The 26,124-nt window shown below is 36.4% G+C and overlaps 1 protein-coding gene across 8 annotated transcripts in view; it reads left to right on the top strand.

The window, feature by feature from the left end:
• Positions 1–26,124, top strand: part of Cadm2 (cell adhesion molecule 2) — a 977,017-nt gene that overhangs the window by 870,991 nt on the left and 79,902 nt on the right. For all 8 annotated transcript variants that reach the window (NM_001047102.2, XM_087576479.1, XM_087576482.1 and 5 more), the window contains one exon: positions 11,020–11,198. In NM_001047102.2, coding sequence (NP_001040567.1) covers positions 11,020–11,198 — 179 coding nt within the window. The remainder of the gene's footprint in view (positions 1–11,019; positions 11,199–26,124) is intronic.

Below are 26,124 nucleotides of genomic sequence, written 5' to 3'. Positions count from 1 at the left end.
AGCTCCCGGAAGGGGCAGCGCAGGTCTTCCTGGTTGCTGCCGCCGCAGAGAGCCCGTGGGCAGCACCCCTCGAGCGAACTTGAGCCTCGGGACCACAGGTAAGACCAACCTTTCTGCTACAAGAAAGCTGCCTGGTGAACTCAAGACACAGGCCCACAGGAACAGCTGAAGACCTGTAGAGAGGAAAAACTACACGCCCGAAAGCAGAACACTCTGTCCCCATAACTGACTGAAAGAGAGGAAAACAGGTCTACAGCACTCCTGACACACAGGCTTATAGGACAGTCTAGCCACTGTCAGAAATAGCAGAACAAAGTAACACTAGAGATAATCTGATGGCGAGAGGCAAGCGCAGGAACCCAAGCAACAGAAACCAAGACTACATGGCATCATCGGAGCCCAATTCTCCCACCAAAACAAACATGGAATATCCAAACACACCAGAAAAGCAAGATCTAGTTTCAAATCATATTTGATCATGATGCTGGAGGACTTCAAGAAAGACATGAAGAACTCCCTTAGGGAAACACAGGAAAACATTAATAAACAAGTAGAAGCCTACAGAGAGGAATCACAAAAATCCCTGAAAGAATCGCAAAAATCCCTGAAAGAATTCCAGGAAAACACAATCAAACAGTTGAAGGAACTAAAAATGGAAATAGAAGCAATCAAGAAAGAACACATGGAAACAACCCTGGATATAGAAAACCAAAAGAAGAGACAAGGAGCTGTAGATACAAGCTTTACCAACAGAATACAAGAGATGGAAGAGAGAATCTCAGGAGCAGAAGATTCCATAGAAATCATTGACTCAACTGTCAAAGATAATGTAAAGCGGAAAAAGCTACTCGTCCAAAACATACAGGAAATCCAGGACTCAATGAGAAGATCAAACCTAAGGATAATAGGTATAGAAGAGAGTGAAGACTCCCAGCTCAAAGGACCAGTAAATATCTTCAACAAAATCATAGAAGAAAACTTCCCTAACCTAAAAAAAGAGATACCCATAGGCATACAAGAAGCCTACAGAACTCCAAATAGATTGGACCAGAAAAGAAACACCTCCCGTCACATAATAGTCAAAACACCAAACGCACAAAATAAAGAAAGAATATTAAAAGCAGTAAGGGAAAAAGGTCAAGTAACATATAAAGGCAGACCTATCAGAATCACACCAGACTTCTCGCCAGAAACTATGAAGGCCAGAAGATCCTGGACTGATGTCATACAGACCCTAAGAGAACACAAATGCCAGCCCAGGTTACTGTATCCTGCAAAACTTTCAATTAACATATATGGAGAAACCAAGATATTCCATGACAAAACCAAATTTACACAGTATCTTTCTACAAATCCAGCACTACAAAGGATAATAAATGGTAAAGCCCAACATAAGGAGGCAAGCTATACCCTAGAAGAAGCAAGAAACTAATCGTCTTGGCAACAAAACAAAGAGAATGAAAGCACACAAACATAACCTCACATCCAAATATGAATATAACGGGAAGCAATAATCACTATTCCTTAATATCTCTCAACATCAATGGCCTCAACTCCCCAATAAAAAGACATAGATTAACAAACTGGATACGCAACGAGGACCCTGCATTCTGCTGCCTACAGGAAACACACCTCAGAGACAAAGACAGACATTACCTCAGAGTGAAAGGCTGGTAAACAATTTTCCAAGCAAATGGTCAGGAGAAGCAAGCTGGAGTAGCCATTCTAATATCAAATAAAATCAATTTTCAACTAAAAGTCATCAAAAAAGATAAGGAAGGACACTTCATATTCATCAAAGGAAAAATCCACCAAGATGAATTCTCAATCCTAAATATCTATGCCCCAAATACAAGGGCACCTACATATGTAAAAGAAACCTTACTAAAGCTCAAAACACACATTGCACCTCACACAATAATAGTGGGAGATTTCAACACCCCACTCTCATCAATGGACAGATCATGGAAACAGAAATTAAACAGAGACGTAGACAGACTAAGAGAAGTCATGAGCCAAATGGACTTAACGGATATTTATAGAACATTCTATCCTAAAGCAAAAGGATATACCTTCTTCTCAGCTCCTCATGGTACTTTCTCCAAAATTGACCATATAATTGGTCAAAAAACGGGCCTCAACAGGTACAGAAAGATAGAAAGAATCCCATGCGTGCTATCGGACCCCCACGGCCTAAAACTGGTCTTCAAAAACAATCAAGGAAGAACGCCCACATATACTTGGAAATTGAACAATGCTCTACTCAATGATAACCTGGTCAAGGAAGAAATAAAGAAAGAAATTAAAAACTTTTTAGAATTTAATGAAAATGAAGGTACAACATACCCAAACTTATGGGACACAATGAAAGCTGTGCTAAGAGGAAAACTCATAGCGCTGAGTGCCTGCAGAAAGAAACAGGAAAGAGCATATGTCAGCAGCTTGACAGCACACCTAAAAGCTCTAGAACAAAAAGAAGCAAATACACCCAGGAGGAGTAGAAGGCAGGAAATAATCAAACTCAGAGCGGAAATCAACCAAGTAGAAACAAAAAGGACCATAGAAAGAATCAACAGAACCAAAAGTTGGTTCTTTGAGAAAATCAACAAGATAGATAAACCCTTAGCCAGACTAACGAGAGGACACAGAGAGTGCGTCCAAATTACCAAAATCAGAAATGAAAAGGGAGACATAACAACAGATTCAGAGGAAATTAAAAAAATCATCAGATCTTACTATAAAAACCTATATTCAACAAAACTTGAAAATCTTCAGGAAATGGACAATTTCCTAGACAGATACCAGGTACCGAAGTTAAACCAGGAACAGATAAACCAGTTAAACAACCCCATAACTCCTAAGGAAATAGAAGCAGTCATTAAAGGTCTCCCAACCAAAAAGAGCCCAGGTCCAGATGGGTTTAGTGCAGAATTCTATCAAACCTTCATAGAAGACCTCATACCAATATTATCCAAACTATTCCACAAAATTGAAACAGATGGATCACTACCGAATACCTTCTACGAAGCCACAATTACTCTTATACCTAAACCACACAAAGACACAACAAAGAAAGAGAACTTCAGACCAATTTCCCTTACGAATTTCGACGCAAAAATACTCAACAAAATTCTGGCAAACCGAATCCAAGAGCACATCAAAACAATCATCCACCATGACCAGGTAGGCTTCATCCCAGGCATGCAGAGATGGTTTAATTTACGGAAAACCATCAACGTGATCCATTATATAAACAAACTGAAAGAACAAAACCACATGATCATTTCATTAGACGCTGAGAAAGCATTTGACAAAATTCAACACCCCTTCATGATAAAAGTCCTGGAAAGAATAGGAATTCAAGGCCCATACCTGAACATAGTAAAAGCCATATACAGCAAACCAGTTGCTAACATTAAACTAAATGGACAGAAACTTGAAGCAATCCCACTAAAATCAGGGACTAGACAAGGCTGCCCACTCTCTCCCTACTTATTCAATATAGTTCTTGAAGTTCTAGCCAGAGCAATCAGACAACAAAAGGAGATCAAAGGGATACAGATCGGAAAAGAAGAGGTCAAAATATCACTATTTGCAGATGACATGATAGTATATTTAAGTGATCCCAAAAGTTCCACCAGAGAACTGCTAAAGCTGATAAACAACTTCAGCAAAGTGGCTGGGTATAAAATTAACTCAAATAAATCAGTTGCCTTCCTCTATACAAAAGAGAAACAAGCCGAGAAAGAAATTAGGGAAACGACACCCTTCATAATAGACCCAAATAATATAAAGTACCTCGGTGTGACTTTAACCAAGCAAGTAAAAGTCTGTACAATAAGAACTTCAAGACACTGAAGAAGGAAATTGAAGAAGACCTCAGAAGATGGAAAGATCTCCCATGCTCATGGATTGGCAGGATTAATATAGTAAAAATGGCCATTTTACCAAAACCAATCTACAGATTCAATGCAATCCCCATCAAAATACCAATCCAATTCTTCAAAGAGTTAGACAGAACAATTTGCAAATTCATCTGGAATAACAAAAAACCCAGGATAGCTAAAGCTATCCTCAACAATAAAAGGACTTCAGGGGGAGTCACTATCCCTGAACTCAAGCAGTATTACAGAGCAATAGTGATAAAAACTGCATGGTATTGGTACAGAGACAGACAGATAGACCAATGGAATAGAATTGAAGACCCAGAAATGAACCCACATACCTATGGTCACTTGATTTTTGACAAAGGAGTCAAAACCATCCAATGGAAAAAAGATAGCTTTTTCAGCAAATGGTGCTGGTTCAACTGGAGGTCAACATGTAGAAGAATGCAGATCGATCCATGCTTATCACCCTGTACAAAGCTTAAGTCCAAGTGGATCAAGGACCTCCACATCAAACCAGACACACTCAAACTAATAGAAGAAAAACTAGGGAAGCATCTGGAACACATGGGCACTGGAAAAAATTTCCTGAACAAAACACCAATGGCTTATGCTCTAAGATCAAGAATCGACAAATGGGATCTCATAAAACTGCAAAGCTTCTGTAAGGCAAAGGACACTGTGGTTAGGACAAAACGGCAACCAACAGATTAGGAAAAGATCTTTACCAATCCTACAACAGATAGAGGCCTTATATCCAAAATATACAAAGAACTCAAGAAGTTAGACCGCAGGGAAACAAATAACCCTATTAAAAAATGGGGCTCAGAGCTAAACAAAGAATTCACAGCTGAGGAATGCGAAATGGCTGAGAAACACCTAAAGAAATGTTCAACATCTTTAGTCATAAGGGAAATGCAAATCAAAACAACCCTGAGATTTCACCTCACACCAGTGAGTATGGCTAAGATCAAAAACTCAGGTGACAGCAAATGCAGGCGAGGATGCGGAGAAAGAGGAACACTCCTCCATTGTTGGTGGGGTTGCAGACTGGTACAACCATTCTGGAAATCAGTCTGGAGGTTCCTCAGAAAATTGGACATTGAACTGCCTGAGGATTCATGTATACCTCTCTTGGGCATATACCCAAAAGATGCCCCAACATATAAAAAGACACGTGCTCCACTATGTTCATTGCAGCCTTATTTATAATAGCCAGAAAATGGAAAGAACCCAGATGCCCTTCAACAGAGGAATGGATACAGAAAATGTGGTACATCTACACAATGGAATATTACTCAGCTATCAAAAACAACGACTTTATGAAATTCGTAGGCAAATGGTTGGAACTGGAAAACATCATCCTGAGTGAGCTAACCCAATCACAGAAAGACATACATGGTATGCACTCATTGATAAGTGGCTATTAGCCCAAATGCTTGAATTACCCTAGATGCCTAGAACAAATGAAACTCAAGACGGATGATCAAAATGTGAATGCTTCACGCCTTCTTTAAAAGGGGAACAGGAATACCCTTGGCAGGGAAGAGAGAGACAAAGATTAAAACAGAGACTGATGGAACACCCATTCAGAGCCTGCCCCACATGTGGCCCATACATATACAGCCACCCAATTAGACAAGATGGATGAAGCAAAGAAGTGCAGGCTGACAGGAGCCGGATGTAGATCGCTCCTGAGAGACACAGCCAGAATACAGCAAATACAGAGGCGAATGCCAGCAGCAAACCACTGAACTGAGAATAGGACCCCCGTTGAAGGAATCAGAGAAAGAACTGGAAGAGCTTGAAGGGGCTCGAGACCCCATATGAACAACAATGCCAAGCAACCAGAGCTTCCAGGGACTAAGCCACTACCTAAAGACTATACATGGACTGACCCTGGACTCTGACCTCATAGGTAGCAATGAATATCCTAGTAAGAGCACCAGTGGAAGGGGAAGCCCTGGGTCTTGCTAATACTGAACCCCCAGTCAAGTAGACTGTTGGGGGGAGGGCGGCAATGGGGGGCGGGTTGGGAGGGGAACACCCATAAGGAAGGGGAGGGGGAGGGGTATGTTTGCCTGGATACTGGGAAAGGGAATAACACTCGAAATGTATATAAGAAATACTCAAGTTAATAAAAAAAATCCAAAAAAAAGAGAGGAAAAAAAGTTATAATCTATAAATTATTACAATTTACATTTAGTATTTAGGAATATATGTTTACAATACACATATGGTCATGCAATAACAATTAATTGGGGAAGTAAGGCCATGAATGAAAAGAGTGGGAAGAGGTATAAAGAATTGATTTGGAGGAAGGAAAGAAAAGGGGAAAATGTTGTAATTAAATTATAATTTCAAAAAGGCATTCCTTGAAGAGAAAAGAAACAATGAAGCAATTTTTTAAAAAATTTTGGTAAAATTTTATTCTATTTCAGGAAGACTTTAAAATACAGGTGGTGTTTAAAATAAAAGAGGGTGTTTAGTTACTATTCTTATTTCTACAAATTTTTTTTGTTAGAAGAGCTGGGGAGAAAATGCCTTAGGTGTCCCCCTTAGAAAATCTACTCTGAGTTCGAGAGTTAGTAGACAAGTACCATGAAGTGTTACCTCATGTCGGTTTTCTAAAATGTCTAAGAACCTTGTAACATAAAGGGGAATTCTGTATTGACCATGCTAGTGCTCTCCCTGTAAGGCTGGTCTGTGACATATCCGTTTTGCTGATCTTTCTCCTGTTATTCCTGATTTCTCCAGCCTGTTCATTTTTAATCTTAGCACATGAAAACTGCAGGCCGGAACTCCTTTTATGGAGGGAAGAGTATTATTCATCAGAAGGAAGATACGTAATCATTTGTGGGTTCCCATTAGAAAATGCCTAGGGAACCTCTACATTAAAATGAATCGCAAGCTGCAACACGGCATGCTAAAACACTTGATATTAAGTTGAACATCTTGATACTAATCAAGAATGGGTGTAGGTTATTCATAAGATGTGCATAAACTCTAATGTCCATTTCATCAAGTTACATCTTGTGAAGTGAACACCTTTGTCACTGTGAAGACTTACCTCCCGGAGTGGAATCCTGAATGCCTAAGAGCTTACCTTGGGTCTCTTACTGTTACAACATGTACAAAGGTTATTTCTTCTTTTCTTTGTTCTTTCTTTTGTTACTTTATTTTTCTCTCATTTATTAGAAGAAAGTTGTCTGTAGAAGCAAAGCTTAAAACACAGACTGAGCACTTACATTTCCACAACTCTTTAGATGTTTATGCTTCTGTGCAGATTTAAAATACAAATCTAAACTTAATTATGTATTTAGAACTGTGTGCTTAAGATGTATATGAAAACATTTTAACCAGTTAGAAAAATTCCGTTACAATTTAGGTTTGAGGTGTCAATTTTGGGTATACAGCCAATTATATCTCTGTGTTTATCAATATTAACTTGTGCATCAAGAAAACATTGCTCTGTAATTAAAAGTACATCATTTGAGAAGAAGTAAACAAGTTACTGGCCTTATGTTTATTACTGTTTTTGTATGGCTTTGGGAAAACCACCAAAATTCTACTACTTTAAATCTGATACAAATCGTAGTTTCATTTGACCTATTTTACCATTTCCAGGGATGCCAGGGATATGCACATGTAAAATTATACAGGGTGTTCCAAAATTCAAATTATTAAATTCTAAAAACAGATGGCATAAGTACGATATACACAGCAAATAGAGATTTACTAGCATTAGGTTTTCTTTTACTAGATATATTATTAAAATGATCTATGCTTTTGGATGAGAAAATGTTTTGAATTTTTTTATAATTTCCTATACTTAGTTTCTTCTTAATTTTTTTTCATATAAAGATGTTCTTTTAGAAACTTCATGAGTATAATCCTGGTACCTGGTAAAATTGCCTTTATTTCTTTACTTTCTCTTTCTGAAGAGATGGGAAAAAACAAAATGCTCACTATTCTCTACTAACACACTGCAATAATTCACCCTATTCACAAAAATATATGTGGCAGCCAGTTCCTCTCTGCCAGCCATCAGTCCTTCCTGAGACATCCACAAAGAAACCTGTAATTCACTTCAATTCTGCCTCTGTGTAGCTGGAGATAGTGTCAGATGCCACAGTAGGAAGGTTCAATCCCAGGAAACTGCTACTATGTCTTAGGCCAATTACCCTTAGCAGACTGTAAAACATCCTTCAGATCAACACACTGTGAGTCAGCGATGCCCTGACTCCCTCCTAGGGTTGGATTAATTTGCCAGAATGCCTCAGCGAAGCACTCTACTTTTCCCTTTGCTACAAAGGTTATGGAAAAGAATACAGATGAACGACTGAATGAAAAGATGCAGAAGTGTAGAGGAAAAAGACAAACTAGAGTCCCACAATCTGGGGTAAAACACACACACACACACACACACACACACACACACACACACACACACGTATCATTTACGTTTGTCCTTTACAAACCATACATGTTTATAACATAATATATTATGACATTGTGCCTCCCTTGCTTATCTCCCTCCCATCTCTATTAACTCTCCCTCATCCCCACCCGTCCCTTTTCCAGATTCATAACTTTCATTTTGTTTTATGACACATTGAGTTTTCACTTGGGTTATATGTGTTTGACTGGTTTGGAATTACCCATGGCACCCTGGTAATGTCATCTGTCATAGCCCAATAAAGGCAATGACTGCATTCTCCCAGTAACTAACAAATAGAAGCTTGTTCAGCAGTGAGGTATAAGTCACTGCACAGTACCTTCTCCATCCTTTGCTGACTGTTAGTGGGTCCATTCCTGAGTAGACCCAGTGCAGATGTCCAGCTGCTTGTGTGTGTACCATCATGATGGCTATGCCTTGACCAGAAGATGCTGGTTTGTAACTCTTCTCTCTCTTTTCAATCTCTTACATTCTTTCTGCTCAGGCTCTTATAGTATTGACTAAGCATTCATTTACCACTTATTCTGGGTATCCTAGGAAGTCTCTATCCAATGTCATATCCTGTAAAGAAGTTTTTCTGATTAAGGATGAGAGTAGCATTTTTCTTTCCACACAGATATAAATACTTAAAAGACAAATTGATGGTAATTCAATTTAGCTAAGGAACAATATTCAATTAACTTCTAAAGCAGTGGGTTCTCAACCTGTCGGTTGTGACCCGCTTTAGGGTTACATATCAGATGTCCATGATATCAAATATTTACATTATGACTCATAACAGTAGCAAAATGACAGCTATGAAGTAACAACAAGATAATTTTATGGTTGGGGGTTACCTCAATGTGAGGAATTGCATTAAAGGGTCTCAGCATGAGGAAGGGTGACCACCACTGTTCTGCCCCCTAGGATTCCCACATGTGGATATGATCAGGTTTATACTCTAGGTCCTGCTATGAGGCATGGCCTCCTTTCTATGGGACAGGCCTCAAAGTCAGTCAGAGCTATTTTACTTCCACAGCAGTTGCACCAAAACTCCATACATGGGCATATTGTGCCTGGAAGATTTGTTCCATAGTTTATAGGACTCAGAGTTGAGTAAGACTACAGATGCCTTTTCTGTACCAGCAGACTGCATAGCACCTTCTGAGATTTGAAATGTAGGAGTCAGGAGGGAAGCTTCCCGCTCATTTCCAGTCAGATAGCTCAATAGCACGCAAGTACGGTGTGTGAGGCAACTTCAGCAAATGCTTTTAGTATCTAATTCTGGTGTACAACCAAGTGCGTCAACACCAACCGCCTGCATTGTTTTGGGGAAGCCTCTGGGACTTACCTGACCGACAACTCATAAGGGGTGTCCTGTTTATGCCAGTAGGGTTTTTGTTTTCTAACTCACAGCTTCAAGGAGCAGTTTTTCTACTAATGAATTTTTCACAAGACATCGGGTCTTAAGAGTTTTCATGGAGGCTACATAGTGTATTCCTGACTGGTCACATTGTTGAGCATTGACTATTGACTCAAAATTAACCTCTGTCCCCTCATAAGAAGTAAGAAGTTAAAAGAGGAAATCTCTGTTTTATATCTACGTAGCTGTCTTCTGAGACTCTTCAGGAACCAATGGAGTGTATCTCTTTAGAATTTCATAGGTGGACCTCCTTGAAACATAAGACTTTTTTATTACACAAGTATTTACAATGGATTTAGGAATATTATCAGAAACTGTGTCAAAGCCTAACTACTTTAGCAGAACCCTTAAGAAAAGCTCTTCAAGAGTACCATGTCAGCAACTTGGGCAGAAAGAAGTGTATGTATTTCATATTGATCAATTCTGGTAAAACGGAAAGAGTACCTGTCATTTACAGTGGATATCATAGATTTCAGTGAGGAAGAAATTCATCCCGTATCTGACTACATTTTTTTATAGTTTAAAGATATTATGTAGTGTGTGTGCAAGTGTATGTCTGTGTGCGTGCGTGCATGTGTGCGTGCGTGCATGTGTGCGTGCGTGCATGCGTGTGTGTGTGTGTGTGTGTGTGTGTGTGTTCATGCATGCATGTGCATGCGCCTGTGTTTCCCACAATAGTATGTACCGTGAACATTGCTCTCTTTCTACCAGGCATGGAATTTATATTCAGGGCTGTGTATCAAGTGCTCGACCTGCTAAGCCATCTCCCTGTTCCTCTGAGTCCACTATGTTAAAGGAATGCATCTTGACAAATTCCTTAGGAGAATAGAAAAAGTGGTAGCTACAAGAGGAAGAAGGGTAGCTTCAGTAAGAATCATGCCACCATGCTGGGCCGATGCTACCATAGTATAATTTCAGGTAAATCTGAGGCAGAATTGTCTCAATAGACCAAAGAAAATAGTTCACGTGATATGCAAGTCTTTAACAGCAGCATCTGGACACAGAACTGAAATAATCAGAGCTCTAGAAGTGACAGCTACAGAGATGCAGTGAATCTGTTCCTAAATACATATCTTATTAATTGAGTAGAACAGATTTAAAGCATATTTATCTTGCCTCCAATGCTTCTGAGTTAATGCTTGATGGTTTATTGGTACCCTGTCAAAGCCAACACACAGTTAGGCATGAGGAAGATGTCTTGTTTGATTTTGTTCACAGTACATTTAACATTTCCTATTTTTTCTCTCTACATGCATGCCTGCATCCAATAGGCCAGAACCTGTTTTGTGGACGAAGGATGGGGCAGAATTACCAGATCCTGATCGAATGGTTGTGAGTGGTAGGGAACTCAACATTCTCTTCCTGAACAAAACGGACAATGGCACTTATCGATGCGAAGCCACTAACACCATTGGTCAAAGCAGCGCAGAGTACGTCCTCATTGTACACGGTAAGTTCTTTAGGAAAACGTTACACATGAAAGGAAGAAAATGGTTCAAATCTATCACAGAGTTCAAATCTGTCACAATTGGCTAGAAAAATAAGTTAAATAGGTCCTCTTTTTCTTTCAGAAGGACTTCTCATGAGTATAAATATCTCCAAGATATACATTTGATATCTTTCAAGTTTAACTATTAGAAGATATTAAAGCATTTGTAGAAAATAAAATTATTTTTCAAATGCCTGATAATAAATTTGATACTTGGTAGTGACTTGTAAGTTATATGAGTTGATGTCTTAAATTTACTATGTGATTTTATGTTACCAGAGCACTGAAAAACATTTCTCTTAAACTAACTGTATTTTACTATCATCAAATATACTTTTTAAAAACTGAATTGTGTGACCCAAAAGATAATAATGCCATTGAAGATTAGTAAGGACAAAAGTTTGCAATATTAATGATTAATTTCCTATGAGTGATAATTTGAAATTATTTTCTCTTCACTGTGCTTAATTCAAGATTGGTTTGAATGCAAAAAAGGCAGAAGATGATTATAAGAAAAGAAAATGATTGTTTTACTCAGCTTCCTAACATTCTGTCTTCTTCATAAGGTAGCTTTAATCTATGACTAGAAGAAGTCTTCTTGTAACATGCATAAATACTGTAATAAATGCAGTTAGATTGCTTTCTAGAATAGCCTCTGGCAATTTCTTGTAGATGCCAGACTCCATCATGGGTCTCTAAGAGAAAGAATTAGCAGCAATGTTTCCCTCATATATTGCACCAAGACAATTTTTTTTCTGATCATATTATTTTATTCATTGAACACTTACAAAAAGTGAGCTACAAGTAAATAAAACAAAATGTGGTGATAAATTCAATGGACTTTAGGAATCATGGGAAAAATGTATTGACTTTTCATCTGAGTCAATGTATAAATACTGCTAGAAACAAGGGTGAGCCACGCGGTTCTCAATAGAAAAAGGTAACAAAATAATTAAGTCTCTTTGAAAAGATTTAATTTTCTGAAAAAAAGCTTGTTTTGTCATATTTCCAAGTATTCTTTTGTTATAATATTATAAGGGATAAAAAATAATATAATAAATTATAGTTCTCTTATTTTTAAAATTGTCATTGATAAAATCTCTTTCTTAAGTTATATTGCTATAGTAAAACAATGGAGACAATAGGACTTTCATAAATAAACACACTAGATATTATAGAGTTCTGTGTTTCATTTTTAATATATTGTGAAGAGTTAAAGAATCAACCTTGAGAGAGGTCCTTACCCTTATTGTAATAATTAGGCCAGAATTAAGTGTGGTGAACTTGTGTAAATGAAATGCCACCTTCATTACTAGCCAGATTATAAGAACTACTGCTTCCGTCACAAAAATTCCTCAATTTAAAAGCAAGATCCAAGAATTCATATCTGTAACACATGTGCACAGTCTAGTGTACCTCATTTATCTTAAGTTTTCTAAGTGCTACTCTCAAATAAGTGAGACTTCTGCCTCTATGTTGTATAGCATGACAGGTTGTGCTGACAGAAATGCACCTTAAAACCTTGGAGAATTGAAAGACGAGTGACTGAAGAAATAATATGAAATATATACCCAAATGAAAGTATGTCAGTTGTTTCTTTAAGGCAATTCAAGTGGGGAAAATATCCATGCTATCTTGGTGTTTTCAAGTTGGCACAGCGTGATTTTGCCAAGAGCCAAGCTCCCTTTAGGTTGTTGGCAGTTGACATATTTCTAATAAATACTTCTCTAAGCTTACTTTTCAAGAAGTCATTTTTGGCTTTTACTTTTGAACTCCAATTCATCAAAAGCGCCCCATAGATTAATGCTATTCACGCTGCTAGATAAATACTGTGAGGCTTGACAGCAGTTTACCTAGTGTTATTGAAACAGTGAAACCATATTGCCCTGTGTTTAAAGGGGGTTCCAATTGGGTTCATTACAAACTAAAGGGTACTTTTACCCTTTGCACACTGGGTATAATGTTTCATTAGTCACTGGTTGTATAAATGTAAAAGCTACACTCTTCAGTTAATGGTTTGGCTGTTTCAAAACCCTACTAGATGATGAAATTTGAGTGGTATTTTGATCTATAATGAGTGCTGCATGCAATCACTTGTGATAACTTTACCCTTTCATATTTTACACCGAGGTTGATTTTTACATCAGTTGTGATGAAATAACAGAGCTCTTATACAGACGGTGTTTAGTGACTCAGAACGCATGTCTGAACCTACCACAGTTGCCTGCCTCTATTGATTCCTAAATTGATGGAGGTTGGAATATGTTCCTGTAAAAATATCACAACACAGATGCTAGGCTTTGGTTACATAGTATTTCCCGAATGCCAATAGGAGTGAGTGTTGAAGTTTTATGTTATTTAGTTGTCATATCCACCCTGTAGTTTTGGGTTATGTGCACAAAAGTTTTTCTTTGTTTCTTCTATGCCATTACATTTTGAAAATTTCAAACTTAAGAATGCAGGTGGCAGCTTAAGTTACTGGTTTAAAACTTTCCTTCAATGAGAGTTATACTGAAAGTCAGTATATAAGGACCTGTTTGAGGAAAAACTATGCATATGAAGCCTCTGCTATGCCGTAAATACACTAGGGGATGCAGGAGTAATTTTCAATAATAAATTAAGTAATGAAAAAATTATCCTATTAGCTTAATAGACAGATGTTTATCCTAGTCAATCTGTGAGAACCATAATTCCTTACATTTTACTTCTTGAGACACACAGGGTAGAAGGAGAAAACTTATGCCCAGTAGTTGATGTCCTCTCTCTACACCTGGGCACCTAGCATTGCTTGTACCTCAATAAGTAAATAAAAACAACAGAATTTTTGAAGTCTATATTCTGCTTTTAAAAATCACAATCACATACGATAGGAAGGTTTTGAGATACAATATGTATGGAAAGTGAGAAATAAATCCATACATCCCAAATCTCAATTTATTCCTTCTCAGATTTCTCCACGTATTTTATTTCATAAACTCATGTTAGAAAGATTTATAACACACACATATGATGACAATGAACAGTACACCAAAATGCACAAAACACACATACGCACACATAGACAGATACCTGAATATGTGTTTGGGAGAGAGAGAGAGAGAGAGAGAGAGAGAGAGAGAGAGAGAGAGAGAGAGAGAGAGAGAGAGGAGAGAGCAGGAAAAGTAAACTTTTTAAATAATCATATAGGAATGTCTTGGTTCCAGATTTTTTTAAATGTGGTATACAGAGTATTGTTTTGGCAAACATTCGTAAAGAAGAAGAAATAGTGCAAGGTAGACAGATCAAATGGCCAGCTGTTTTTTTTTTTTCCTACCAGAAGCTGCCATATTTGAACAGGTACACGTATCAAGCAAACATTTTGGGCATCAGTGTCAAAGCTGCAATGGAGAAATGGTAATAGCTTGGAGCTTGTGTGGTAATGGAGACACAATTCCTCTTACTTATTCACATTTACCCTTCATTTCACCAAAACAGTATTTACATATAAGTTAAGTTCTTTTACCATTTTTCCAATTCATTCTTCTGTGTCCTTATTTTTTCTACAATTCATATTTTAAAGATTAAATCATTCCTTTATCTTAACTTACTTTTGAATGAAATTACACACTATATACTCATCCATGTTTTTAACTTTATGCATAAATGTATTCTTTTCTAGGAATTTTAATTTTTATAACCATGTAAAACAAGCAAAATTATCTACAACCTTTATTTTGGTACCACAGATTAAAATAGAATTGCAACTTGCTTCTATTTTTATTCTTCCAATCAAGAGAATGGATGAGTTGCTGATTTAATAGCCCTAAAATACTACTGTGCGTTTTAAGTTCATTTGTATTTGTAGGTGTTTATTGATAAAGATGGTATTGCCATTGTTTGCAAGACAATTACTTCAGCAATGACAAATTTAAATGTGTGTAACATGTGATCTGTCACACTTTATTGCTTGTTGAAAAGAGCCATTATAAAAAGTATATTTTACAAACTTAACAGTAAGAGAGTATTTCTACTGTAAATGTCTGTATGCGTTAGTCTAATGAAGGGTTTCAAGCTATTCAATATTCCTTTCCAGTTTTAAGAATCAGCTACAACTGCTATTTTCCCTCATATTTATTGTTAATAATAAATATCAAAAATGTTCCAAGACCAAGTATAGAGAAATTATAGAACATCATGACAAAGGAGACTTCTAAGCTTTGTGGCCCAATATCCCCCTTCAAACTGTAGGGAAAGTAGCTCTTCTCCACTTGGATGCCGGACACCCAAAGCAGAGGACTTGCTCACTACTGTAGAAAAGCATATTAAAGCAGGGGAAATAAACTTATTCTCACTGCAAGACACATTTCCAGTGTTTCACTGCTTTCAAATATATTCCTAATATACAAACAATAATCACAAACTTTAAGTTTTTATTACTTGATGATAAATTTAACAAAATAATGCATGTATAGTTGAGTGATGTAATTGATTTCCAAACAGATTGATCATCATAATTTTATATCTTAAAATCCCTATTAAATTCTTGTCATAGATCTGAAAAATACTACTATCATATGCACATACCTACTGTGGGAGGATAAATTTTACATTTCATAGCAGGAATAGCCAGGATTAGTAAGTAGAAGAGTAGTCAGCACAATAAAATGAAAAGGGTATTTCTGGTCATCACAGTAACTAGGCTGAAGGTTTAGAGTCTTTTTTGACCTATGGTTAAAATTACTATAAAGGAAATATTTAGAGGCATTGGAAGATTATATGTTTACTTATTACTTGCCCAGTTGTCGGGTAAGAGGATTCTTGTAGATCACAATGGCATCTAGAGAGCGAATTTTGTGTAGATTATGAAAGAGAAGACCAGATCATGAACAGATGTACAGTGTAGCAATCATTAAAGAGCTGTTCAACTGAAATCTGTCCTGTCGTATAGAGACAGACCTAGACGGCTGGTAAATTAATTATGTGTGCTAATAATGAGTATTTTTCCTGGAAAATCATTCTTTAGAAACATAAATGGAAAATGCGGGCATAGACTTAAAAGGACAGAGCAGACATCCCTAATGCAACAACGAACACTAGTAATGGAAAGCTCAGAGTTGCTGTTCTCAGCAACGCTGTGTGAGATCCTCCCACACAGTCACTGGTGGGATGACTCTTTTAACACATCGCTTCTAGACATGGAAAAGTGGAGCAATCCCTGAAGCCTGTAGGAAATGCATGCCTCTGACCGTTTGAATATGCTACAGAGACAGGTGGAGATGGAGGCACTGTCTTTTATAACTCATTTACAAGTGTGTGTGTGCGTGTGTATGTGTGTGTACTGCTGCGTGAGTTTTGGGTAGAACACTGAATACACTTGAACCGAATTCCATCTTTCTAAGATGAAAATGCAGTGGGTAAACTGACTTTTTTTTCAGCTGTCATGGGACAAAAATCCATGCGTCTATTTCCCACAAATATAAATGTTCCTCCAGATCTAGATGGATGAGGGGCTGAATATCAAAGGACAAAGACTTTTATTTAGAATCTGTAGTTCAAATTTTTTAACATCAGTAATATATTTGCTCAACCTCTCTATAACCTTTCTCTAATACAGTAAGCACAGTGATGAAATAAATGCCACTAAAGTCTTCTTAGTTGCCTTACATGCAAAACTAGTTTGGCTCCAGTTTTCCCTCTGTATATAGAGTTCTTTTACCAAAAAAACCATGGTCCTGAGTTGTTTGATAACTCAAGCCTTATGTCATGGCCCTTGAAGGAGAGTTTTGGGTCTGCTTTTCAGAAACTATAGATTTTTACATAAAATATACTTATGGCATCTTGTATTGTAGATGCCACAAATAATGTATTATATACTGTTTTAGAATCTAAAATAGCCTTGGCCTCATTTCTACTCTTCTACCACCAGCATCCTGTGAATGCTACTTACAAGGGAGGCTCCCAGCATGTCTTTGCCTTTGCACTGACCTCTCGGGACTAGGCATTGAAACACTTTCAATGGGCAGCCTAAAATCATGTGTGTGATATAAGGCATTCACTAATATTATTTGTGTTCAGAAAACTGGAGTTCAGTTTAGTTATAGATTTTCAAGCGTTTTTGGAAAACTCAGTTACTCTTAAATTTAAAAACAGTTGACAAATAAGTAATATGCTACTTGTAGTGTGGTGACTAAATTGGTAACCTTTTCAAACCAATTTCTATACAATATATTTGTGTGTGTATGAGAGAGAGAGAAATGGTCACTTCACCAATGTAAAACACTTCTAATTATGAAGTATACAACTGCTGGAAGCTTCCCCAGCAGTCAAGAGGCATGGGTTAATGCTTAGACTCATAGATAGATAATAGATAGATAGATAGATAGATAGATAGATAGATAGATAGATGGATAGATGATGCAAGATAGACAAATAGATGATAGATGATACATTATTGATAAGTAGAGAGATAAATAATAGATACATAGGCAAATAGAGTAAGCAAATAGATGAATAAATAAATGATTATAAAAGGATAAATGGGTATGATGTCATCTACCTGTGATCCAAGTACCCAGGAAGTAAAGGCAGCACATTAGAAGTTCATGATCATCTTCAGCTACTTGCAAATTCCAGGTCAATGTAATTGTAAATGTAATTTCTTGTCTTAAAAAGACAAAAACAGACAAAAACAAAACAACAACAAAACACCCAAATCAAGACTGTAGATTTCTAATCAATGAAAGAAACATCTCTAGAGAAGTCATTGTCAGAAATCCATTACTGTGTTGGCAAATGAAAGGGGAGCAGTGAAAGTCATTAAAGAGAGGTTCAAACTCCAGGCTTGTTAAAGTGATACATGGATGTCTTCGTAAGAACAGCGATTTTCCTATCCTAAAAGTACAAATCGATGTTAGCATTTTATAACATCAAGTCTTTTCAAGTGCCTGAACCACTTTTTTAAGGTTACAGATTGATATGATTTGTAGTATAGGCTACCATATGAATTTACTTCATTTCATTTCAAAAGCAGTCTTATATCTTTAGGAATGTTGCCTCTTAAAATCACATGCACAAAGGTTAGATGGATAGTTGTGAGAATGCCTTTCTTTCACGCCAGTTTGACTTATCAAAATCAAGAATCAGCTTTAGAAGGAATTATTTACATTACCACAACAAATTCTCCACACTGTTAATAAAATAAATACACGTGGCTAAATTAAATAACGTGCAAAACACCTCTTGATCCCTTTATCTTAGAGTCCACATCCAAAACAATTTCTGCTTGCTCAATATTTTTCACACTTCCTGCTTGTGTCTGCTACTTCATTTTTCTTTTAAAAATGGCAGTAACATACCTCCCATCCAATCACGTTACTTGCTTTGGGTAAAATACTTCCAAGCAAGGACTGAATGTGGAGCTAAATGATGCAGGAACATCCCTGCAGAAGGCATGTTACATCCTGCCTTAAGTTTCTCTTTACTATGTCAGTTTAGAAAGTAATAAATGTGTTTGAAAGGGAAAAATACATATCTCCATCCTTCACATAAGACATCGATTTTATTCATAAACTTTCCTTGTAATTTTACACAGAACTTTTGGCTAACACATACCGTTTAAAATGGCAGGAGTGGGGCTGCTGCTGTCACAGGGGCAAACCAAAGGAACCCGTGCCTCTGGCTGGGTGGGGTTTCGTGCTTGCCTGCTTCCTGTTGGGGTCCCAGTTACTCCGGGAGTGTTGGGGCAGTTGTTGTGGCCTCAACTGTGATCATGGGTGTGTCAGATTTCCTGGGAGTCGAGCTTCCTCTATGATCCTGTGACCCCACAGTTTAAAATTGCAGCACTTTTCAATTTTGAGAGGCAAGAATTTTTGTTGTTCTTGTTATCTTTGTATGAGGATTCTACTCAACAGAAAGATACTAGGAAGACCTTAAGAGGTTTAGAGAGGGGTCCCTTTTAGGGAACAGATGGGTTTACTGTAACTCTCTTGTGGAGGACTGTCACAATTGAGGTCCTGTCAGCCTGGTGTCTACCAATTAAGTGAGTGGCCTGGACTTGTCATCCCTTTATGACAAGTAGGACTTAAATAGGCTGCTACATATGACTGAGAATAATGTAGGCAGATTAATGCCCTTCTGTACACAAAACTAAAACCAGTAAACATGCCTCTCCCTAGTTCTCCCGATGGCTGCAGAATGAGTAATATAACAAATACCGAGGATTGGGTATTGTTTTGTAAGTCAAAGAGATATGAACTCTTCCTAATACAATAACTCTTACTTTCTGTTCTCTTCAACATCCTATGCCTTTGTGTGCACATCTGGCAATAGCTCTTAAAGTGAACTGATTACCCCTCGAGAATGGGATGTTGGGTACCATCAAGCTCAAAGTACATAGATGTGTAGAACTCAGACGAAATGATGGCAGCTTCTCTCCCTCTTTGGGCAATGGAGAAAAACAAGCCACCTTGGCTTCTGAGCTCTTTAGCCTTAATTTTGTTTCCAATATCCACCCTGAATGCCATTTTCAAAAAGGGAAAGTGCCAGAAAAGAAAAGGAGTTGACAAGTTAGAAATTACACACTATATTTATAGAGAGCACAAATACCTTTAATCTGAAAAACCCCTTATTAGAAAAAAAAAAGTGTTGCACTGCACGCACGGCAGGTTGTTGTATGCTGTGCCTGCTGGGAGTGGGCACAGGGCCATATAGGATCTGCTGTGCTCTAATTAACCCCTTAACAAGATCAGATTCCCATGTTTTCTAATTCCTTCATTAATATTTGAAGGAAAGGACACTTTCCCACTATTTTGATTGGCATTTATAATTTAGGAATCTAACAATTCTAAAACGCATTCAGAGCGGAAGCTTCTTCAGAATGCTGTAGTTTGATGTCATGGACTAGTCTTTCATTCCTTAGAAGGAATATCCACGGCATTTTCTGCAAGCCGTGCAACTTTGTACCTAGTGTGTTTAAATATTGGTTACATAGTTATGGCCTTAGAAGCGATATATTGCTTACATACCAACATTTTATTAGCATCCATAAAACTAATATAACTAAGAAGGAGCACCAAAAGCACACCATTAAGTAAATTATCTGTTGTATTAAAATTTTCGTTTCATTAAAAAATAATACAGAATGGTAAATGCCCAGTGAACACTGTATGTTCCTCAGCCTTGCAATCGGGTTGAGTTATTGTTCTGGGGCACAGAGGTGGCAGTGGGGGGTGGGGCGACTGTATTTGTGAATAAAGAAGACATGATATTGTGTAAGGCTAAGGGGGTTGTTTGTGATGTGAGTTGGAGAACAAAACAGGTGGTAATAGATAGTAAAGAGATACAGAGTTCCTGAAAAGCTTTTGCTGATACAGAGAAAGAAACATGAACTAGTTTCAGAATGGGAGGATGCTTCTCAGATGCGAGCCTAGAAAGGGATTTGACAGACATGAAAGAGACGATGCCGAGAAGCCCACTGAGATGGCAAGAAGATGACAGCATGGAGGGTACAAATAGTTGTTGGATCTGGAGTTTGAAGAAAGCACCTGAGGCAGGAGCAGATGTCCCTTTGTGTGTCCAACTCAGAGCTCTTTCTGATCTAAAACGGGCATAATGGGCAATGAAGTAAAGACACCGAGCATGTAGGCTCTGAGGCCCTCCAGTCCTTGATGGAGGGCATCCACACTCTGGCGGCCTCAGAACCATGGGGACATGGTGTGGAGTCCTGAGCACAGTTAATGGAGCTAAGGAGGAGTGGTAATAGATTGATGCATTTATTATAAAACAAGCCCTTCCACACAGAACTTCTTTAGTTTAAACTGTTTTATGCCTGAGCTGACATGGTTCTTCATATGAATAGGTTGTAATGAATATTACGAATTAACATGCATTTGTTTGTAAGTCGGCATCAGCCTCACAGATCACACTTGGAACTTACGTCAAATTTTGCACTAGTGTCTGAATTAGTGTCTGCACTAATGTTCAGTAATCAAGATATAGGGGTTTGTCTGGCATTCTTAAAATATCCTATTTTATATATTTATATGATTATTTTTAAATTCCTCGCAATGCATAGATTAGATGAACACAAACTCATAAACCAAATTTTGTGACTTAAATAAATCTTTTTTCTCAGTGCCCTATCAATGAAAATGCCACAATTTTCCTTATAGGGAAACCTCTGTTTACTGTATAATATGTGTGTAGAATTATAGAGACCCTTACTTGATTATTTAAAATTTAAATATTTATGTACACAGCATACATCACAGTACATTGTACAGCACTAGAATATTTGCATACCATTATTCAGTAAATTGGGTTTGCATTTTTAAATTTTAATGATTCCTGGAATTCAATGAATTTCTGTAACAACCCATGTAAAGTAACAGCATGTAGACTGTTAGCAAAAGAAAGTTCAAGTCAGTCACGTTTGTGGAGAAATTGGTGTTCTATATTTCTCTGTATTATAATCAAAACAGTTTTAGAAATTGCCATCAGCTAATGTCGCATTCAAATAAATTCACTCATAGGTTTGTCTTAATATGTGGTTATTAAGAAAATAACTGAGGTGTCTCTTGTTTGAATTAAAAGATGAGCTTAATAATTTCTGTGAAGTTACCAATTTTCATGATCAGATCTAAACAAAACATAATTACTTTTACTTGATACAGTTTCCCAAGTAACTTTTTTAAACATTCTAAATATTTTTAAATGTTAATTCTCCATTAATTATGATTTAACTTCTGGAAGAATATGCACTATACACACCTCATCTCTTTTGTAAATTACTAATGCTGAACTTACTATTATGCCTTGTTCATATGTTTTAGCTACATATTTTGTGTGTACTTATACCACCACACATATGCAAAGCTCAGAAAACGAATTATCAGAGTTGTTTCCTTTCCCCACCATGTTTGACCTGGGTATTGATCTTAGGTCCTCAGTGTTGCCATCAGAAACTTTTACATGCTGGTCCATTTGGCTCCATAATTCTCGTTTCACGTGAATATCTCAGCAACTGATTAAGTTAATATATAGTACACTTTCCTAGGAACAATACAGGGGCAATATTAAGTTAAGCGTTGACACTGTACAAATTACAGATAAAGCATTATGTAAAAGTTTAGTTGTCATTTTATACTTATACTACTTCAAAGTTATAGTTATATATTATAAATTTGACTGTTGACCATCACTTCACATGATTGATTATGGGGTCCATGTTCCAATATCCTATAAATAATCAAGTAATGTTAGTACATTTGTATATATAAATGTGTGTGTGTGCGTGCTCATGTGTGCCTCAAGATCTTAAATTAACATATTCAGCATGTAATATTATGAAAGATTCTGAAAAGAAGCATAAGTAACATACAAAACAAAACAAAACATACAAAGTAAAACAAAAGATTACTTTGTGTTATAGAAGGAATTAAGAAATTAAATTTATACTAATATTTAGTATTATATCATATGTGTATATGATTTACTTGTATATAAAAACGGTATTTTATTCTTTGAAGAAAATAAACAGATAAATAGTAAAAGAGAAATATGGCTGTGTTTTATATCTTGATGCTTTACTGGATTATTTCATAGTATAATTGTATAATAGTTTTAAAAATGTATCTCATTCTAGAAACATCACAAATATGCAGTGTAGACATGGAGGAACTTGAGAGGCAGAGACAGAAAGGGTTTCATAACACCATTCAGGGTAGCCAGGGCTGCACAGTAAAAACTTGTCTTAAAAGTAAAAGGCAGGTGATTCAGAGTTTTATATCTCATATTTCTGGGAGAAAATGTGAACCCATTTTTGTCATCATTCTCTAAAGGTTCAAAATTAATACTTTAAGCAATTATTACTGAGGTGTTTGTTTTTCTTTATCAAGTATTGCTATTCATTTATAAAAGCAAGGCATTTCAAAAGCAATATTGAATTTTATAAAGAGGGGAAAAGAATACTTAGGAACACTTCTCAGAGTCATTGATAATGTCTGATTTTCCGGATCCTAATCAAGCCACCATGCCAGTAGATCCTGAGCTGTTAGTACAGCAACCTCTATTACCAATATGTGTCCTATTAACAAGTCATTCTTAAGTCATATACGTAAGTCACACACAAACACACACACACACACACACACATATATACATAATATCAAGTCACTTTTAAATTAGTAAATATTTGTTTCTATAATGTTTTGATTATTATCTTACATATCTGAAAGTATTAAAACATATATTGTGACTCTAGAAAGTACCCTTCAAAATATTATTTTTGCTGTATGAAAATAAAAAAGGTGTTTTGAAGGAAGTGTTTTATTTTTAATTCTATTATAATTAATCTATCCTATTAGACATGGACATTTTCTAGTTTTCTTTAGTCACATTTTTATACTGAGCAGTAACTGAGAGTTCTTCCTTCTAGAGTGAATTATCAAGTTATACAAGACCAGAATCAAATTAGATCAGATAGAAAGTTTAATTTTGTGACAGAAGTTTCACCCAATTTTTGCAATCTTTCTGACATTTCTAACTAATTCCACCTAATCCCATATCATTTATTTTACCTGTTTCTAATTATCTTCTAGTATTTTAGTTTATTTCAACTTTTACTGTTCCACAACAGAGATGAAATAATTTAAATCCAAAATAACTGATGACTAAAAGACCAGTGCGTAGAGTCATGGACACTAAACATATTTTAAAAGCTACATAGCTCATTGGCTATAAAACATATTAAAGCACAAGTGCATGTTAAAAACATGTAATTGTGGTAGAAATATTTCTTCTCAGCACACCTGTTGTACACATCGGTGCCACATGATTCTTGAAGGGAGGGCAGAAGAACATGACAGGAGATACTCTACACCCAGCCAAGTGCTGAGCCTGGCATGCTTCCTCTTCTCTCTGCACATTTCTCAAGGCTTTTATAAGGAGTTTCTTAATTGCATCTATGAGGACTGAAATTACTAATTCATTAAATAGTAGATAATGCTAAAAGATTCTATATTTATAATATTGGACACGTGTAAGAGATTTGATTGCTACATTCTTGAATGCTTTGAAAACATGAATAACTTTAGGCTCCCAAATAATCCAGGAGTTCTATTATTGCTGAGATGAGAAATATGAAAACTAATATTTTATTTGGATAACCCAAACAAATAAATATAAGCCTATTATATTGGGCCAGATTTTATAGTGAAATAATAAAGCTAATTTTGAAAGGTTGCTTTTTTTCTAGGATAATGGTTAAGAGAATGTCATTCTATGTTACTGTTTGTTAAAAAAAAATCATAGTCAGTGATAAATGTAATAATATCAGACTCCATAAATAGACTTTTAAAGAAAATGTATTATTTGTTCTTAAATACTGTTGTACTAGATGTTCATTTTGCAATATTTTTACAAAAATAAATTTGAGATCATTCTAATAAAAATGTATTATTTTATATTTTATGTAGGCATAAAAAGTTAACCTATATTTTATCCAGTATGTTTCCATTTATTTCTATTTTGTGTAATTTTTAAAAAATATTTACCAAGGAGTAAGAATATAGAATAAAATACTAAATAAGAAGTCTATGGGTATAAATTCACAATTTTTATTCATTCACAATATTCTTTCTAAAACCAGTGTCACCTTATGATCATGATAAATTGCTCTCCAGGCAATACCCATTTTCCCTAGTGATTAATGTAACACCATTGAGTTTTCAGGGGTTGTTTTCTTAATTTGACTGGCCAGGAAGCATTTTCCCTGTTGAAAAACAGATGTAAACATCAATATTCAAGATAAGAGAGTGATCTCACGCTGTTTTCAATGTCTCCAGTGTGGAGAATTCAGCGGGAATAGTCAGCAGATGGAGTAGAGCTATTTATCAGGGTAAAGTGCTAGAAAAATGTTTGGTGTGGCTCAAAGACTTTAACTGAACGAATGACAAGCAATCTTTCAACAGCCAAATAATCCGTCAAGAATTGTGAATATTTGATGGTTGCATGACAAACATATGAAATCAAACCCCAGTAAAATAATTACAGGTAATTGGGGAAGTGTTTCTAATTCTTACTGTGTAAATTATATGCCTGTCTGCTGGGAACAAAATTTCCCTCCAAGGATTATCCGGAGGTTTTTCATAACCTGACACTGGAAACATTGCTTGAGGTCTCTTTGCCACTCTGAACGCTTTAGACTTATTTAATGAAATCAGGAAATTCGGCCATCGAACACTGAGAAGTGGCTCTTTCTGCTCACCATTTTATCTCTGGATTTGAACTGAATTTTAATTTCTGACAGCTTAACTAATTATGGATTGTAGACTGAATGGTATTTTTTCAAATTCTTATCCAGTAACTTCTCTTGGTGTCTTGTACTTAAATAAATCATAAACATGTCTGAACATCACATCGTGTGTGCCATGCTAGTTGACTTGATACTTGTTAAAGACCCCTAGGTACTGCAAATTTGTTAGAAGGCGTTACCAGCTAATTGGGGTAAGAATTGCAAGATTTTAAACTGTACATTAACATCGTTTGTGAAAACAGGAGGAGCACAATAACAATTATAACAATTGGCTTCCTTTGTTTGTTTGTTTCTAAAGATTTCACTCATCCTGTTTCCTATCATTTCCCTGAAAGGAAATACAGAGGCATTTAATATGCATATACATACTCATCGTTAACACTTCCTTAATCTTACATGGCGGTATTTGTGTCTCTGTATGTGGTGTTTCGTTGTTTACACTTCTTTGACAAAGCATGTCATTTTTATTTTACATATATGTATTTTGCTACTGCATGTGAGTTTCGAAGGCCTCAAAGAACAAGTGAACTCTTGTCATTTTAAATTTCACTCTGAATGTTGCACGCGATTTACTTATTCTCAAACATAGCTCCCGGA

Source organism: Rattus norvegicus, chromosome 11 (genome assembly GCF_021556685.1).
Source record: "Rattus norvegicus strain SHRSP/BbbUtx chromosome 11, alternate assembly SHRSP_T2T, whole genome shotgun sequence".
In the NCBI taxonomy this organism is placed as follows: Eukaryota; Metazoa; Chordata; class Mammalia; order Rodentia; family Muridae; genus Rattus; species Rattus norvegicus.
The sequence above is the reverse complement of the archived record's forward strand: the minus strand, read 5'-3'. Positions and strand labels throughout refer to the sequence as shown.